Genomic DNA, 17,009 nt, shown 5'->3' on the forward strand with positions numbered 1-17,009 from the left:
CAGGCTGAAGCAACTTGGTGAGAGCTGTCCAAAGGCAAAATAACTTTTAACATGTTGCTGCCATTACTCACCATTAGGTGGCAAAAGAGTGCAGATACCTCACAGGTCTTTGCCCCAGGGTTTCTGCCCAGTTATAAGGAAGGGGAAAGGCAAAAGACAACCTTCTACGACAATTTGTTTGGGTATCCATACAGAACATAACACTTGCCTAAAGGAAAAAAATTAAGGTGTTGATTTTAAAAAGCCTGCGCTATCTATTCCATCATAGTGAGCTTTTATGCAATAAAGAGTGAGAGTCAGAATTGTAGTTCTGTTCCTTCTTCTTGCTTATTTGTGATATTAAGAAATTATCTTTGGGTTTTGGTTTACTGATCTGAAAAATGAAGTTTAATTATTGTTTTAAAATTAATTGTTTTTACATGACTGAGACACTTGGGAATTAACCAAAACCAGTTGTCATAGCTCTCTGACAACTGAATGAGTATCAGAGGAAATATATCTGTGGAAACGTGGATTCCTTTATGGATTCCCTGAGGGGGACAAGATCTAAACCATCAACTTGTCCACCTCCTTGATTTTAGAGATAAGGAAGCTGAGGTGCATATCCAAGGTCATATAGTTAGTCATCGCCAACACTGGAAAGACACAAACATGCCCTCATAAGTATCTGTGCTGCTTATTCCTCTATTGACCAAAGACTATTTTTTAATATAAATTTATTTATCTAATTAATTAATTTATTTTTGGCTGCGTTGGGTCTTCGTTGCTGCGCACGGGCTTTCTCTAGTTGCGGCAAGTGGGGGCTACTCTTCCTTGCGGTGCACAGGCTTCTCATTGCAGTGGCTCCTCTTGTTGCGGAGCATGGGCTCTAGGCGCGCGGGCTTCAGTAGTTGTGGCGCGTGGGCTCAGTAGTTGTGGCTCGCATGCTCTAGAGCGCAGGCTCAGTAGTTGTGGCACACGGGCTTAGTTGCTCCGCAGCATATGGGATCTTCCCGGACCAGGGATCAAACCCGTGTCCTCTGCATTGGCAGGTGGATTCTTAACCACTGCACCATTAGGGAAGTCCCAAAAGACTTTTAAAATAAATTATGTCAGTTGCTGTAACTGGTCATCTTTCCTTAAAACTGCCTCCTAGCTATCCATATTCACATGGAGATGACTCCTATCAAAAGTAACCTCAGAAAAGTTCTAAAAGTCACCATTATAATAGATACACAACTTCTCTGCTAATAAAAGCTGTGATAAATCCTAGCCTCAGTATGTGAACAGTATAGAAAACCAGTGATTCAGAAAAAACAAAACAGTGGGGGTAGATCCTTTTAAAGGATATGAAGGAAGTATTGAGAAAGATGAGTAAAAACAAGGATGTTACTGGCTGACACACCCAGGAACACAAGTTCTTAAGACTTAGAGGCCTGTAGAATTAACGAAGCCACATACTTTTGGCAATAGCCCAATTTTCATAATTGCCACAGAGATGGTTCATTGAAATGATTTATGAGATGAGTTGAATTAAAGGAATTAAACCAGGGGAATTGTAATCACAATAACGGAAAGGTGCTATACGGATTTTATAAGTAGATTGTTTTACGTTAATGAACAGTTTAATCCTGAAAGTTGCATTCACATTTTAACGTAAGGGAGCAATGAAATTAGACCAGCCAGTTTTACCAAGCACTGGATGCCGTGATATCAAAGTGAAACTTCTACTCAACTCAAAAATATTAGAATGGCTTAAATATGTGGAAATAGGCATGCCATTTTTAGAGCACAATGAAATATATTTTACAAAAGATTTTCTCTTAAGACAAGAACAAATAATATTTCCTTATTTATAACTTTGTTGTGCACTGTAAACTGCTCTATGATTGTTTTTGTGAGAGAACCATTGCTATCTTTGTATGTGATTCAAAACATGGCATTTTCGATTTTTTTAATTGCGTTTTTAAATATAGTGTGTTTGAGTAACTAACACCAGCATTTTTAATATCGTGTGGCTTCAATGCATAATCTTTGGCCCGAAATTTTACTCCTGGAAATGTGTCCTAAGAGATAGTTCAAAACAAGAAAATAGTTCTTTGTATAAAAATTGTATGGTATTGTTATTTATGATAGTGAAAAGGGCGAGATCAATCTGAACTTCAAAAACAAAAGAGAGAGAGAAATGGTTAAGACAACCAAAAAAGGTATAGACAGATATGTAAGGGAATAATATTCTGCAGTGATTTAAAATGAAAAGGAAGACTGAGAAAAGGAGACTGGAAATAATTACAAAATATTAATAGCAATTGATATATACAAATATTATTTCTGCATAAAACATATATATAAGATATATATGACATACATCATATATATATGACTGGATGAGAACCTGTAGAAAGGTAATAGGATATAGGCTTATGAATGACTTATTTTACCTCTTCATACATTTAAACTGATTTCAATAATATGTTGAATTAAATGACCTTAAAAATGGCTGGAAAATGGTTTAGTCTTAATCATTCTTAAAATAGTATATGTTATAATTCTAATAATAGATACATTGTTAGTTATTTTATGTTGATTTATAGGGTAAGTATTATACTCTTAAGTCATACATGTGTCTGATAATTTTTATCCACTCTTTAATCTTATGCTTATATATTCCATGCACAGACTGTTGAGTGAAATTTCTAAGAATACTGTTCGTAAACATTTCCAATTACTATTAACTGAAAGCTTAAAGTTTTAGTAGTAAGCACCTAGTCTACTATGCTAGATAGACAGCTTGGATGGGAAGGGAGTAGATAAAGAACGCAGGAAGGGAGCAGATTGTAGACTCGAAGACTCAGAGGAGCCCCAGAGTCCCCCTCCGTTCTTGGACCAATGGGGTTTCTATGGACAGTCTGCAGGGGGAATTCCCAGCCTCTCAGTAATCCATTCCTAACTCCGGGATCCAGGAATTAGCCCTGAGGTCTAAAGACATGGATGTAAAAATGAATGCAGTCATCAATAAAGAATCACTTACAATTGCCATGCAATTTGCCATGCAAACTCTGGTTTATCTCATTTTACCATGCAGCCATCATTTAGAAGAGAATGCTTTTGAAGTGTGTTATGAATGAACTGAAATTCTTTTTTTCCCCCCTTAAAAGGTAACATTTAGGTAGTCGGTATAAACATTTAGGTAGTCGGTATAATACATTGTGTTTACATATTCAAGAAATGTGTGAACTTTCATTCATTGCAATTTTTATGTGGATATATGGGACGCAAAGGCTTGTCATTTCCAATATTATAAGTATCTATTACAGATACTGGTCTTGATGCTTAGTTTAAAAAGAAAGGAAACTCTTTTGAGAGTTCAGTGCACTGGGAATTTCTACCAATATTTCTCTTCTAAGGTAAAATGTTACATGTTACCTGGATATTGTTTGTTACATGCTATTTCATACTCTCTGTTTTCTCTTTTTAAAAATGCATGTGTTTCCTCCACATTGAGAACAGAGAGTGTAACTTCAAATGTAGCATGACATGTCTGCCTCTTGACATGTTTATCTGTACTGTATGTGAAAATGTTGTCTGTGAAGGAAAAGTATATTAGAATGAATGTGGATACTTTGCTGTTAGACTAAATGTGGTTTATTCTTTGCTTGTTTGAGAAAACGCTGAAGAATAAGGTTGTATGAAGGTGTCCAGACTTCCCAGTCTAGTGATTTGGTGTCTATGTTCTTGCCATGTTCCTGGCCTTTGAAAAATCAATGGGACTAAACCCTGACTCTTCCTTAAAGCTTGAGCAGACAAGATTGCAGATATGTTCAAAACATTTGAACCTTGGTTATTTCAATTTAATTTAAAGCACCTTTCAAAATATTTTAATTATTAATCCAGCAGAAACCCTTTATTTGGTTTTTTTCCCTTCCTCTTGGTTTTTTACAACAGGAAATATTAAATGTCAAGAAAAGTGCCATGCCATTATCCAAATTATCTTTTAATTAGTACCAGTTTAAGCATTGATTACATTGAAAATCATTTCATTTCAGCCACAGCGTCCTGTGTTTACTCATGAAAACATTCAAGGTGGGGGGGAACCGTAAGTATTCTTCTTATCTTCTAAATTCGAGACTAACCTTGACCCACAAAATGGACAACTGATGTACCACAAGCGAGGATGGTACAACTTTGCAAATGAAAGAGATCAGAGTAACTAACATGAGATGACATCTCCCAGATTAAGAGAAATTGCAATAGTCTCCATCTTTCACAACAGAGAACAGAAGCTAATTTAAGAAAAAAAAATCCGTGATTTTGCAGAGAAGACTTTGATTTATGCACTAAGAAAAAACCCTTCCAATGCTGCAGTGATTCCTAAGATTCATGAATCTGTCTCCCGCTCTTTTCTACTCACCACGTAGATTCTAGTAACTACAGCCTTAAAGATACACTGAAAATGTTCTAACATTGTTTTTACACATATCTGAAGAGCAGGAGAATGTCAAAGTAGACCTACAGTGATACGTTAGTAGCGTAATTCCAAAGTTCCATTCTTTTGGAAATGGCAGTATTAAAGCATGCACTGTCATTCAGTTACACGATGTTCACTACCCAGAGGACCAGGAAAATGCCTTTTCACACTTTCTTTCAAATCCCCTCTCCTTTCTAAGTCGAATCAATCTGAAGGTGTCACACATTGTCTTTTAGGGTCTCCTTCTGCCCCATTTTGCCCATGAGAGATATTCAGAGGTTATCCACTTCCTGTTGGCTGTTGCCTACTCTGAGTGCAGAGCTAGACACTGGGAAGGAACATTTACAGGACTAAACCATGTCAGGCTGACTTGAGCACACACAGCGTGCCTCCTGCCCACTGTCCAAGCTCTGCTCCCCCGGAGCAGAGCAAACCAGGGGGGCCTGGTGACCTCACTCCTCACAGACCTGGTGCTCAGCTAAAAGCATGCTCCTCGGAAACCATCTCTAACCTGAAACTGGCTCTCACGGAGTACAGCCAGAAAGGTTTTATTTGCTAAGGAAAAGACTATGAAAAAATAGCTTGGAGGTACAAATAATTCAAAATTTCATTTACTTGGAAAAATGTTAAATATAACTTGTAACTCGAAAGGTTTGTGTTTCCTTATTTACACAAATGATGAAGGGATCACATCACAGAAAGTAAATCCCAAGGCTGCCTAGGTTTACTGCATTATCAACACATTATATCAGCAGCTTTTAATGAATTTATGAATTAAGATGTAGGTGATGTCACACTGTTTCATGTCACAAAGTTAATGCTTCCTCGTGTTTATGAGCTCACAGGTGGAAAAAGGCATTTTCAGTGTCCTGCTTTGGACATAAAACATTCTTTATTAAATTTCTATTTGATCACAATGCCAATTAGATGGGTGTCACTTAATCTCTTTCATTTAAGAAATAGGTTTTGAGTGAAAATAGGAACATAATGTTATAATGTCACTGCAATTCAGAAGTATGGTAAAATATGTTATAGAAGAAGTTGCAAGTTATAGAGAGAGCTTCAAGTTTGGTTGAGCATTTCCTATTTAAAAGACAGATTTCTTTTTGAGGCATCCTAACCCCACCACCATCATTCATCTCACCAACACATCTTTCAAAACAGCATTTTTTTTTATTGTAATTCGACTGCATTTCCTGTCGTGCAATACTGATTTTGAAAGCCAGCAGAGGCAGGAGGATTTCCAGAAGGTTTGTTTATGTTTCCATGAAACTTCCAAATTTTTTTTTTTTTTTTGGTGGTCTAATTAAACCAGAATGGTAAGTAAACTCTGATAAGCATAGTGGCTTTCATCATATCAAAGTGAAGGAGTTCATGCCAATTTTTTTTTTTTTTAATCTCTTGGGACCTTGAGATTCTTCAAGCAGCTGGGGTTTGTGGCCTTAAATAGGTCTGTCTCTGTAAGTGGCTGGAGATGTGCCTGGGTGAAGGCTGAAGCCTGAAAAGCTCAGAGAATCAGTGTTTCCCAAAGTGAGAGATGCAATGTATATCCATGGAATTAACAGCCCAGGAATGCCTATCTCCCTCAGATGTGAGATTGTAAAAGGAACTATGGTGAAATTAACTTTCCCCAGGGATAGACAAGAGATACCATTCCTTCACCTGAGCATCTTCAAATCAAACAGCAGAATAATTTGTTCCAACCAGGGTTGGCCCATGCAAACATCCAAATTAAGGAATGTCAGTATTCAAGACCTTCCTGTCTGTTTTCCACATGGCTCTGGGATTCAGGCTACCTTTCTTTGTCCTTCCCCACAATCAGAGAATCCTTTTTCCATAGAAGACCTCAGAAGCTCAAGTGGTTAAAAAGGTTTACTAGGAGGACAAAATATTAACAGGGGAAGAAATCTCTAACGTTGGAATTTCAGGCTTTGCTCTCAGGCCAGGGAAGATAATGTTTCTAGGAGAGGCTGATAGGCACCACATCTTATCAGCTCTTTCCCCAATACACCCTCCCCCAATCCAACTTTATCCAGACCCCCCAATGTGAAAAGTTCAAGGACAGGGAGAGAAGCCAATGCAGCCGAGGCCCCAGTGTATCACATGATGTTTGAGTTCAGGTGACATGATAGAATAGTTTTGTTCTACCGAAGTATGATTTTCTGACTGAATGAAGTAATCAAAATAAATCATTCTTGTTCCTGAGCAGTATCCAATATTATCAACCTTTTAAAGTTGGCTTGAAAAAATTCACAGTGCCCTGAAATGTGGTTCTTATTTTCTTACATTGGCAGAATTACATTAACTGTTATGAAGAACGGCAGAAACAAATTCACTAACTTTTAAAAAAAATCCCCCTCACATACTGATAATATTTTAGTGGTAATATGAAGTTTTCATGTTCACTGCATATCAAATGCTTCCTGACCCCGAGCTGCTAGAACTTGTGTCTTTCCAAAATGCCAGTCCATATGAATATGCATGCTATTTTATTACCAAAAATTCAATGTCTGAGTTTGCTACTGATCAATGTCAACAAAATATGTGTTCTCAAAGAATTCAGACAGAGAAAGTGGCAGCATTCTATCAGTAATTCTTTTTTATATGATTATTTTGAGAGTTTTTACATTGAACACAATTTCTCTGAGACCCATTTAAAAAGGAACGTATGTCCCTAACCTACTGTTTGAGATCACCACTTACACTGATTCAAACTATGAAACTAAACTGCTTTAAAGAATTCCTCCTGGTAAAAAAACAAAAAAAACAAAAACAAAGAACACTTCTCTGTTATAGTAATTCCCATACAGTGATTTAGAAGTTGTGTCTGAGACATTTTGTGCATCTCAATTTAGAATCTTTTGAAAATTCCACTTGCAAGCTGCAATTACTTGCTTCTGATTATGGCTAATTAAAACTGTAATTCCTTCTTGTTTTTATATAGCTGAATAATGCACATATCACTTCTTTTATATTCTGTACTATCATTTAATGTCCGAATGATAGCTATCCATGACTGGACAATTGAAATGCAGGTCCAATTTATAAATGTTTTGATCCAACTATGGATATTAGAATCTTCCATAAATTTTCCCCATTATGAGTTTTGAAATGCTATTAGAGTGGTCTAATTCCCATGAAAGCCTAACTACTTCTACTTACTTTACATGCTTACCAAAGACTTATACTACCTAATTAATATGTTAATAAAAATAGAAATGTTAAAAGTAAAATAAATATTATACTCTCTTCTGTAATTTCACAGAGGCATAAAGATTTTGTTTAACGCGTCCATTTGTCCTGTTTAAGGTTTCAGGCTCTGTATAACTATACTCCTAGGAATGAAGACGAGCTGGAGCTCAGAGAAAGTGATGTCATTGACGTGATGGAAAAATGTGATGATGGATGGTTTGTGGGTATGTGTACATTGGCCATTTTGTAATTTGCTTATGTTTGCTCCCTTGCACGGTTGGATGCGATAGTCAAGCTTTCTTTGATTTCATAATGCCTTTGATCTTTCACACATCCATATGCACTATGTAATCTCAAGGCAATGACTTTTTTTTTTTGCGGTACGCAGGCCTCTCACTGTTGTGGCCTCTTCCGTTACGGACCACAGGCTCCGGACGCGCAGGCTCAGCGGCCATGGCTCACGGGCCCAGCCGCTCCACGGCATGTGGGATCCTCCCAGACCGGGGCACGAACCCAAGTCCCCTGAATCGGCAGGTGGACTCTCAACCACTGCGCCACCAGGGAAGCCCGGCAATTGCATTTTTAATAGAGTTTAGTATTTACTGCTTCAGGTATACGTGATTTTCTGCTGGTTTTATTTCCAGTTCAACTGAGAGAAGAAAATTTCTTTAAATAGCACCAACCAGGAAAGACCGAGATCTAAGAACAAAAACAACGAAACTGCTCCCTAGATGCAAAATACCAATACCCTTGTTGAGTGGTAAATGTTAGTCGTCAGCAGTGAGGATCTAATTTGAGAAAACAAGATGAAATGAACAACTCACCCATGACTAGGTCTGCTGTAGGTGCCCTAAAACACCAGTGATTCACCTTCGCTTTAATGTGTGGTCCAAATAGAAGTTCCATTCTCACCACTTAAAAAACAATCCCATTCTTACCGTCTTAAAAGAAAACTAGAGGTTTTCTGAGAAAAATTTTGTAGACAAGAGTATCATATACTAAGTCACAGAGGAAAGAGGTAAAGAGGAATCAGAGGCATAGGAGGATGGAGGAGACAAAAGATGAGGGAATAAGGGCTTTCTGTAGACAGGCCAACAGTGGGGAAATATAAGAGCAAAGGCCACATTAGCAGCCACAAGCCTCTGCCTCTGTTTATATTAATCCCCCATTTAGAAGAAGGTAAAATGGCTTACCTACACAGGGATAAAGAAAATCAGTCATCAAACCAGGACAGTAAATGCAAAAGGGAAGTGTAGAGACCCTGTTCGCTTTATGTGAGCTGGAAATCATAAGGAAGAATTTAGTGCACTAGCTCTTCCAAACAGTTTCAAAGAAATCATGTTATTCTAATCCAAAGGCGATCATAATGATGGCCGCTTATGCATTTGGTTTTACTCCTCATATTAGAAACATGCCCAGTGATAGAACCCCCGCCCACTAGTAGTGGTCTATCTTTCTTTTCTTTAGTGACTTGGTAAATAGTTCAAATTTTCTATATTTTATTAAGGACCCTGGCAGCGCTATTTGTAAAGGAATGCTGTGGCGCTCAGCATGATCTTGTATGAGATAATAAAACTGGAGAGTGATGGCAGCCCCAGTAAAGCCTTCACGTTACACTGTGCTGAGGAGCTGTGACAGACGTCCTGCTCCCAGAACCAAGCCTTGCTGTGGTGCTTTTCCAGCCTACCTTATCACGTGGCCAGCCTTATCCTAACTGAGAAGATTGGATTTGAAAATGTCACTTCCCAGCTGCATTTCCTATTCCACTCCTCACTCCTGTCTAGCAGCCTCGGTAATGGAGCCTCATCAGACTTGAGTATCATTGTACTTAAAAGCCCACCTCTGGGCTTCCCTGGTGGCGCAGTGGTTGAGAGTCCGCCTGCCGATGCAGGGGACACGATTCGTGCCCCGGTCCGGGAGGATCCCACATGCCGCGGAGGGGCCGGTCCAGTGAGCCATGGCCGCTGAGCCTGCGCGTCCGGAGCCTGTGCTCCGCAACGGGAGAGGCCACAGCAGTGAGAGGCCCGCGTATCGCAAAAAAAACCCACAAAAGCCCACCTCCTCAGCAAGACTGTCTCTCCCCTCAGACTGAGAGGCTGAGCTTTCTGTTCAGCCCGGTGTGATGGAAGCACAGCATTTAAGCTCAAGAGGCAACAGAGGCATCAGGCAAAACAGATAAAACTGCTTACTTTGTCTTCCTATCCCTTCAAGTGAGTTTTCTCTCTTTTCCAAACCCTGAGGGCTTGCTCTCTTAGTGAGTTTTCAAGCCCACATAGATGAACTGACATTTAATGGCTGTTACCCCTCTTTCATGTATCACTTCTATTTTCAGGAACCTCAAGAAGAACCAAATTCTTTGGTACTTTTCCCGGGAACTATGTCAAGAGGCTGTGAATCACTCTCCCCATTATTTATGCTGCATTTCAGCACCACATCTGCATAACCTTGCCTGAAAGATCTCCACAGGCCTCCTGCTGTTATGCCTTCTGGTTTCCAATAGAAGTCACCCACCATCACCATCTCCATCTGCCACCAAACCACCAGCAATGGAACTGCCGCTGCGGTGGGGAGATTGGAGGATTTGCTTCGGTGTGAAAGTGCATATTCCTGCCGTCTGCTCTAAACTTTGAAAAGTCAATATGCGGCAGCAGAAAGAAAATCATTATACTTAATAACGGTTGAGTAGTTGAGGCAAAAAAGTAAGTGTCTCAAGGAGGCTCTCTTGTCCACTCTGAAAGATGTTCTCCCCTCAGGCAACCAGAAGCTTGTTTATTACTACTTGCTGGGGTTTGCATTTTCACCTTCTTAGCTTGGCAGTATATTTTCCTTTCACGAGTTTGCCTAGTGTCCTGGTTTACACGATATGACAACTGTACTTCAGCTATTGTTTGCCTGCACTTATATGTTGTAATATGCACAGTGATTACAGAATCTAAAGCGAGAGTAGGAAAGTTAATTCGAATGAGTGTGATTTTGTTGAATTGAATGTGAGTTTCAAATAGGAGTCTTCTGCAGGATTTTTTTTTTTTTTGTACTTTTTAGAAGTGCAAACAATAAGTGAATAAGAGCCTTTGGTAATAATCAGGAGAATATAAGAGGTTTAGCTAGATTACAGAAAACGATTGTGTTGTAAAGTTGCATTGCTATTTTATATTAAAATGTAATAATCAGCATCATGAACAATGAGCTCTTAGTGTTTTATTTATCTGATAAAAGTTAAATGAAAGCAGTGTTAGTGAGAGGTGCAAAGAATCATTCTAACATAGACACTTGAAAGCATCTGTAAGCAATATTCATAGGTAAGATTTCACTGTGTGTACACATACACATTTGAGATTGTATGAGAACAGACAATCCATAAGATATGTTGTACATTTATAGAAATGTAAAGGAATCTCACATATTATTTTATAGAAATAGAGTACTTCAGAAGCATCACAAGTATTAAGGCTGGTTTTAGTAAGGATTATGATCAGTACAATTATTTTTACTATGATAATTATTTTTCTTCTCTGGAACTCAGAATCCTGGCTACATTTGAGGACAGGAATATGTTGAGCCTGATTTTCCTAGTGTGTGTAAAATATTTCCTCAGAATACATTAGGCACTTTTTAGAAGCAATGTTAAATCATTCAGGTTAAATTTTCTGCCCTGCAGTAGAAACCTTGAAGATGATATTGGGACCTGAAAGATTTAATGTGCTTAACAGTGCCTGAATTACACATACCCGAGAACTAGCTTTGTATTTCTTATGACTTTGCATAAGAACTATTCATATTTGGATCCTGAGCACCTTATAGACAAAACTTTTTATGGCATTTCTTCTGTGAACAGTGGTTGATCTTTTCACAATGCATGTAGACTCTAGAATTTTGTACATATGTTTGCTCATTTTTTGTATGGACTATTTAGTTGTTGAGAAAACAGGGGAATTTCCTAATTTGGTCTTTATCCTTCCTTTAAACTAAGCTAAAACACTTTCAACAGATTACCCTTTACATCTCCCACAAATCATCATTATGCCTTGACAGTGCAATTCTGTAAGACAGCACTTCTGCAAAAGTTTATGAACATAAAACATCTTAGCAGCCAAACTGAAATGTATATAACTACCGATTAGAGAGGAATTTCATTAGAAAGAAGGTAAAGAAACATCTTTGAGTAGCCTTGATTACTACCTTGATTACTGTCAAGTTCACAGCCAGCTTTATATTTTAAAGGCTTTGGGTTTGAAATTAGGTCAACTGCATGCAGCTTTGCTGATAAATGAATAATTACCTTTGATGCCATTTATGAGAAAAAATTCAATATCTGTTGCCTGTCATATTTAAGAAAAATTAATGTTTCTATTCTCTGTATCTGATTTTAAAAGGAAAAATATTCATACCTAGCTTTTAGGTAATTGACTTTGAATTCTTACAAGCAAAGGTCATTGTGTTTTTCTTGAATAGACATCTAATAAATTTTGCTTGGAAGTATACTTCAGTTTTTCTTCTTGACATTTATCCTTACATGAATTGTGTATTTTATCCCAATCGGTTAGATAAACCTCAGAGGAAATGCATTTGCTCTGTGTTCTCTTGACACACAAATGGAGAAAAGATGCATTTGCATAAGCTCAGAGAAGAAATATTTTTTAAACCCATTACCAAAGCTCATTTGCTAAATACTCCTTGGCTGAACATTGCTCTTCAGCTAAAATAACACATTTTAAAATATTTCTGCCTCAAAAATAGCTATTTTTCTAAGAAGAAGTTAGTTACAAGAAGTTGTAAGCACTTTCCAAATTCACCTTTCTTCAGTTGCCCTAAAAAGCTTTATCACCATTGGCATGGCAGACACTGTTAATACTCACAAGATCTCAATGAATCTCAAACTATGTATTGCCATTGGGTGTCATTCCTTTATCTCACATAGGTAGTAAGTAACTAGCTCTTCTAGTTGGATCCTTTCTAATAAAGCGTAGTCCTTTCTGCTCTATGTGCTTCAGCCCTCTTCCATATCTATCACTCACATATTCAGAAACACGTACGTTCCTCTGTTGCCCATTCAGTTGTCAACAATGTCTTATCATGTTGCTTCATCCTAATACCCACCCTGATCCCCTCTGTTCCACTGCATAGTTTCCACTATGTATTAGCTTTCCACAAAATATGTTCCCTTTGTAGAAAGAATATGACCCATATTATTCTTTCGTCCCTGTTTTCATGAGAACATTTATGGGTAATTTAACTAGGTGAATCTGAATCTGATCAAATGAAGGATGCTGTTGGTGTACTCAGAGGTTGCTTGTCATTACTCTCTCCAAGAGAATCTGTTGCCAAGTGTTCGGCACGCTAGAAATATAAATCTGGGATTTTAAAACCACATGCATCAAAATCTGGATTCCCTTGTCCCACCTGAGAATTTATCATCTGCTCCTCTGTAGAGTCTGCTGAGATGCAGCAGAAACTTTGTCAAAGCCCCGGGCTCAAGAATCCCTGAACAGCTTTTCATTGTGCCTAGACTTCTGTCACAGCCAGCCAGGCACTGCTGTAGGTTCCAGAACGGCTACAGCCACAGTTCGACCCTCCTGCCGTGCTTCCTCACTGTGAATGCCAGGATTCTGGGTAGAATGGATTTATTTTTGCTGCAAAAATTGATGCTTGGTGACCTGTTTTACTTGATTTTATGTCAATGCATAAAATCAATACACACCAAAAATTCCTAAGTGCATCTCATTTGTGCCACTGACGGCCACCTTGGCAGGTGGAGTCGGATCCATCGTTGTGAATCCAACACAACGAGCCCCGTAAAGCGCCGTCTCTACTCACCAGCCTCAATCTGCTGTGGACTCACATCTGTCCACTAACTTGCCAGCCAGGTCAGCGGAAGGGCAGCAGGAAGGGACACTCATTATTTTATGTGCCAAATTTTAATCCCCCCTTTAGAGGGATTACTACAAACAGGCATGTCCATTTCTTATTTGACAGGAAACAAAGAACCTGTGTGAGTAACTATTTCCATGATGGTCCACTGCTTGATCTCTGTGCATACGTGGTCACTTTGTGTGGCCAGGTAATTTCTTCCCACTGTTTTCCAGATTGCAGCCACAAATGGATCAAATAGAATAAGCACTCGGTCAGCTTCTAAAAGCCTGTTTATTTAAAGGTTGAATTATTTCGTCTTCCTTTCCAGATGGTAGCCCTCCGATAGTTGTTTACGTAGCAGTTATGATTTCAAATTATTTACCTATCATGGATGACTGGTTTAGAGCACAAGCAGAGACTGGCATTAGTGGTAAACGGATTACACCAGGAATTGGCAAACTATAGCCTGTGGACCAAATTCAGCCTGCTACCTGCTTTTATTTGGTCTGCAAGTTAAGAATGGTTTGTACAGATGAACATGGGCAATAAATTTGATGATAACTTTGAGCCCCAATTAAGTGAAATCCTGTGTCCCCAGAAAAAGAATCCCTTTCTTTTCACTGGTCGGTCTATATTAGAAAAACTTTAACCTATTATTATTATATTTTGAATTTCATCAATTAAAAATTGGTGGAAATTAGTTTTCTCTCTGTAACGTAAGTATGTACATAATGCCCTCAATCTTGCCTCCTGGCCCACAAAACCTAAAACACTTGCTATATGTCCCTTTATAGAAAAAAAAACCTGTGAACCCCTGGTCTATTCCAATTGTCAGCAACAAACCTAGAAAGTGACTAGAGGGAAAGGAACACTGAATGTCTGCTATATCTGTCTGCCATATGTGTTATTTACAAGTATTCCATGTCTTTATCCTCACAACAAATCTAAGAAGAAATCTGCTCTGTGCCCATTTTATAGATGAGGAAGCTGAGGCTCTAAGATGTTAATACAAAGTATGTGATGGAAATTGGATTCAAAACCTGGTATCTATTTACCAAGCTTGTACTCTTTCTTCTAAGCCAGCCAAGCCCGGTGCTAAACACTTTTGATCAGATTGTGCACTCCAAGTCAAACAACTACATCCATCCACCTCCCTCCCTCTCCACCACTTCCCTCTCGCAAATTCTGCCATCACGAATGGCCAGGCGCTTGCAACAGCATGAGCTGTGCACAAGATGATGAGAAACAGGTGTATGCCTTGCCCAGCACAACAGTGTTTCCCTGAGGAAAGCTAATTTGGGTTTCTAAAAGTACACAGTAACCAGTGAGGATATAATTTCAATTACTGACATGTCTCAGCTGAGCAGGAGCCTGCCCGTGAGCTGTGATTCATGAAGATCCTAGAGGCCGTTGCCTGTGAGTCACATTGGCAGCTGGTGGTGCTTTGGGAAATGCTTGCTATCATGGAGCCATTTGGAGACAGGCAAGGCCAGCATGCTCTAAGAACATGGTGTGCTTACTGGACCTCTTTTCAGTATACAAAGCCCCAGGACACACTAGCTATTCTCTGCTGGATGATGCGCTAAGTGACTGAGAGCTTTAGCTCACTGCTAAATTCAGCCCTTCCGTAGCTCAGGAAAGTTCCATCTGAGCTCATGCACATACATTTATCTTGACCCAAAAAACTTTCAGTACAAGACAGAAATCTGCCTAGTGAATCTTCACCTGTTCCTTTGGGGTTTCTTGTTTCATCCTTTTCCCTAAAATACAACGGGTGACTCAGTTGTCCTGGTGTCTTCCAAAAATAAGTGCCATTTCAAACAAAACTCTTGTTACCATTAACAACACACGTGGATGAGTGTCAAATCTTGCACTGATCATACAGAAAGCTTGAGAATGACTTTGTAAAGCATTTGTGTCTTTTTTAATTACACCAGCAACAGATGTATATTGTAGGAAAAATTAGAAAATATAAATGAGCAAAAAGAAAAAACATGTAATCACTAAGAGTCTCATTTAGGGTAAAGATTACCATTTGGAACATATACCTCCAGAGTGTTTTCTACACATGTGTATTAGCGTGGTGTGTGTGTGTGTGTGTGTGTGTGTGTGTTTAGTATGTGAACAAAAGTAGAATCATACTGAACATATTATTTTACAACCTACATTTAACATTGAACAGGACTCTGAAATAAAGTGAATAAATCATGTTTCAAGTCATTTCAACATTACCAAGGTTTATAAAAATAGTGAGAAAAAGCCAAAGTTAATCCGCAGGATTCATGAAAATGCAATTAATACAAAGCCAAGAGGCAAGAACTACAGAATTACCACTAGGCTAGAAAATCTGTTGCAATCTGAGGAATTGGTAGAGGAAGGAAAGAAAAGATAAAGAGAGAGAAGAAAATAGTATTTATTATCTCCTTGCCATAAGCCATCACATGCATTAGGCATTTTTATAGCTAAGGGGTAGCTAAAGGAAGAGAGATATTAAAATGAGAAATGTATAAACTGCAGAGCAGTTGGATACAGTATCTGAACCATCCTGGGAGTTAGCTAAGTGTACAAGTGTTGAATCAAAACTATCTCTGATCTTAACTTTCTCCATTGTCTTTTACATGACTGCACATTAATCAGAGCCCAGTCAGTACCTCCAGTGAGTTCAGTAATAAAATACTTTATGGAGTCATTAAACAACATTTTGCTGAATCTTTAGAAGATAAGACTAGGTATTGACACACCATCTCCTTCTGACAAATTGGCTGAACTCATCTTAGTGGCTGAAGCTCTCTGTATGGGGTCTATTGAGAAGATATTCAAAGACTTTTAGGTCTCCATAGGCTCCAGGGATTTCTGTTTTATTCTATTAACCTTTCAAAACCCTGGGTTCCCAAGTTTTGCAAATGCTGCTTCCATGATGGCTACACCCTCAATGAGAAGCACAGAACATTTCTAAATTATAATTGTACAGTGTGGAAAGGGTGAGGTGAGGAGACAAAAAAGAGAAAGGACACAGATACCGATGTCTCTTCAGATGATGCCTCGGGCTCTCAGCCTCCTTTGAGATCTCTAGTTGGCACCTAATTCCACAAGACCAGACTATTTGATCTACTTTGTTTCACCATGTTCTCAATGATCTTCTTCAAGAAGTAATCTCAAATACACACTGAAAAGACCCTTCAAAGGAAGTGTCAGAAGCCTGCTAGTTTTCTTCCCACAAGGGACAGAAGATAGTATTGAAACACTCAATCAACTCTGTTTGCCAGTGAAGAAATATCTATTTATCTATCTATAAATATCTATCTATCTATAGACATTTAGATATATATAGAGAGAGAGAGAGAAAGAGAGAGATATGCACTATGATACATATGGACAGTTAAACTACAAAAAGGTAGACAATGAAAGCTAATGATATCAGAAGTTGTTGACTGGGTACTCATGAAATATCAATGTTTTTCCTAAGGGTGTAAGTATTGATAAGGTCATGATAAGGCTCAAGAATTTATAGATAATACTT

General features: G+C 38.5%; 2 protein-coding genes across 19 annotated transcripts in view; one reads left to right on the top strand and one right to left on the bottom strand.

Moving 5' to 3' along the window:
* SORBS2 (sorbin and SH3 domain containing 2) overlaps positions 1–12,120 on the top strand; it is a 206,935-nt gene extending 194,815 nt beyond the window's left edge. For all 18 annotated transcript variants that reach the window (XM_079909161.1, XM_079909155.1, XM_079909159.1 and 15 more), the window contains 3 exons: positions 4,026–4,075; positions 7,757–7,863; positions 9,972–12,120. In XM_079909161.1, coding sequence (XP_079765287.1) covers positions 4,026–4,075; positions 7,757–7,863; positions 9,972–10,033 — 219 coding nt within the window. In that variant the 3' untranslated portion in view covers positions 10,034–12,120. The remainder of the gene's footprint in view (positions 1–4,025; positions 4,076–7,756; positions 7,864–9,971) is intronic.
* The window catches only part of CFAP96 (cilia and flagella associated protein 96), a 155,847-nt gene that overhangs the window by 22,968 nt on the left and 115,870 nt on the right, over positions 1–17,009 (bottom strand). The window lies entirely within an intron of this gene.

The sequence above is a fragment of the Stenella coeruleoalba genome (assembly GCF_951394435.1).
Source record: "Stenella coeruleoalba genome assembly, chromosome: 21".
Taxonomy (NCBI): Eukaryota; Metazoa; Chordata; class Mammalia; order Artiodactyla; family Delphinidae; genus Stenella; species Stenella coeruleoalba.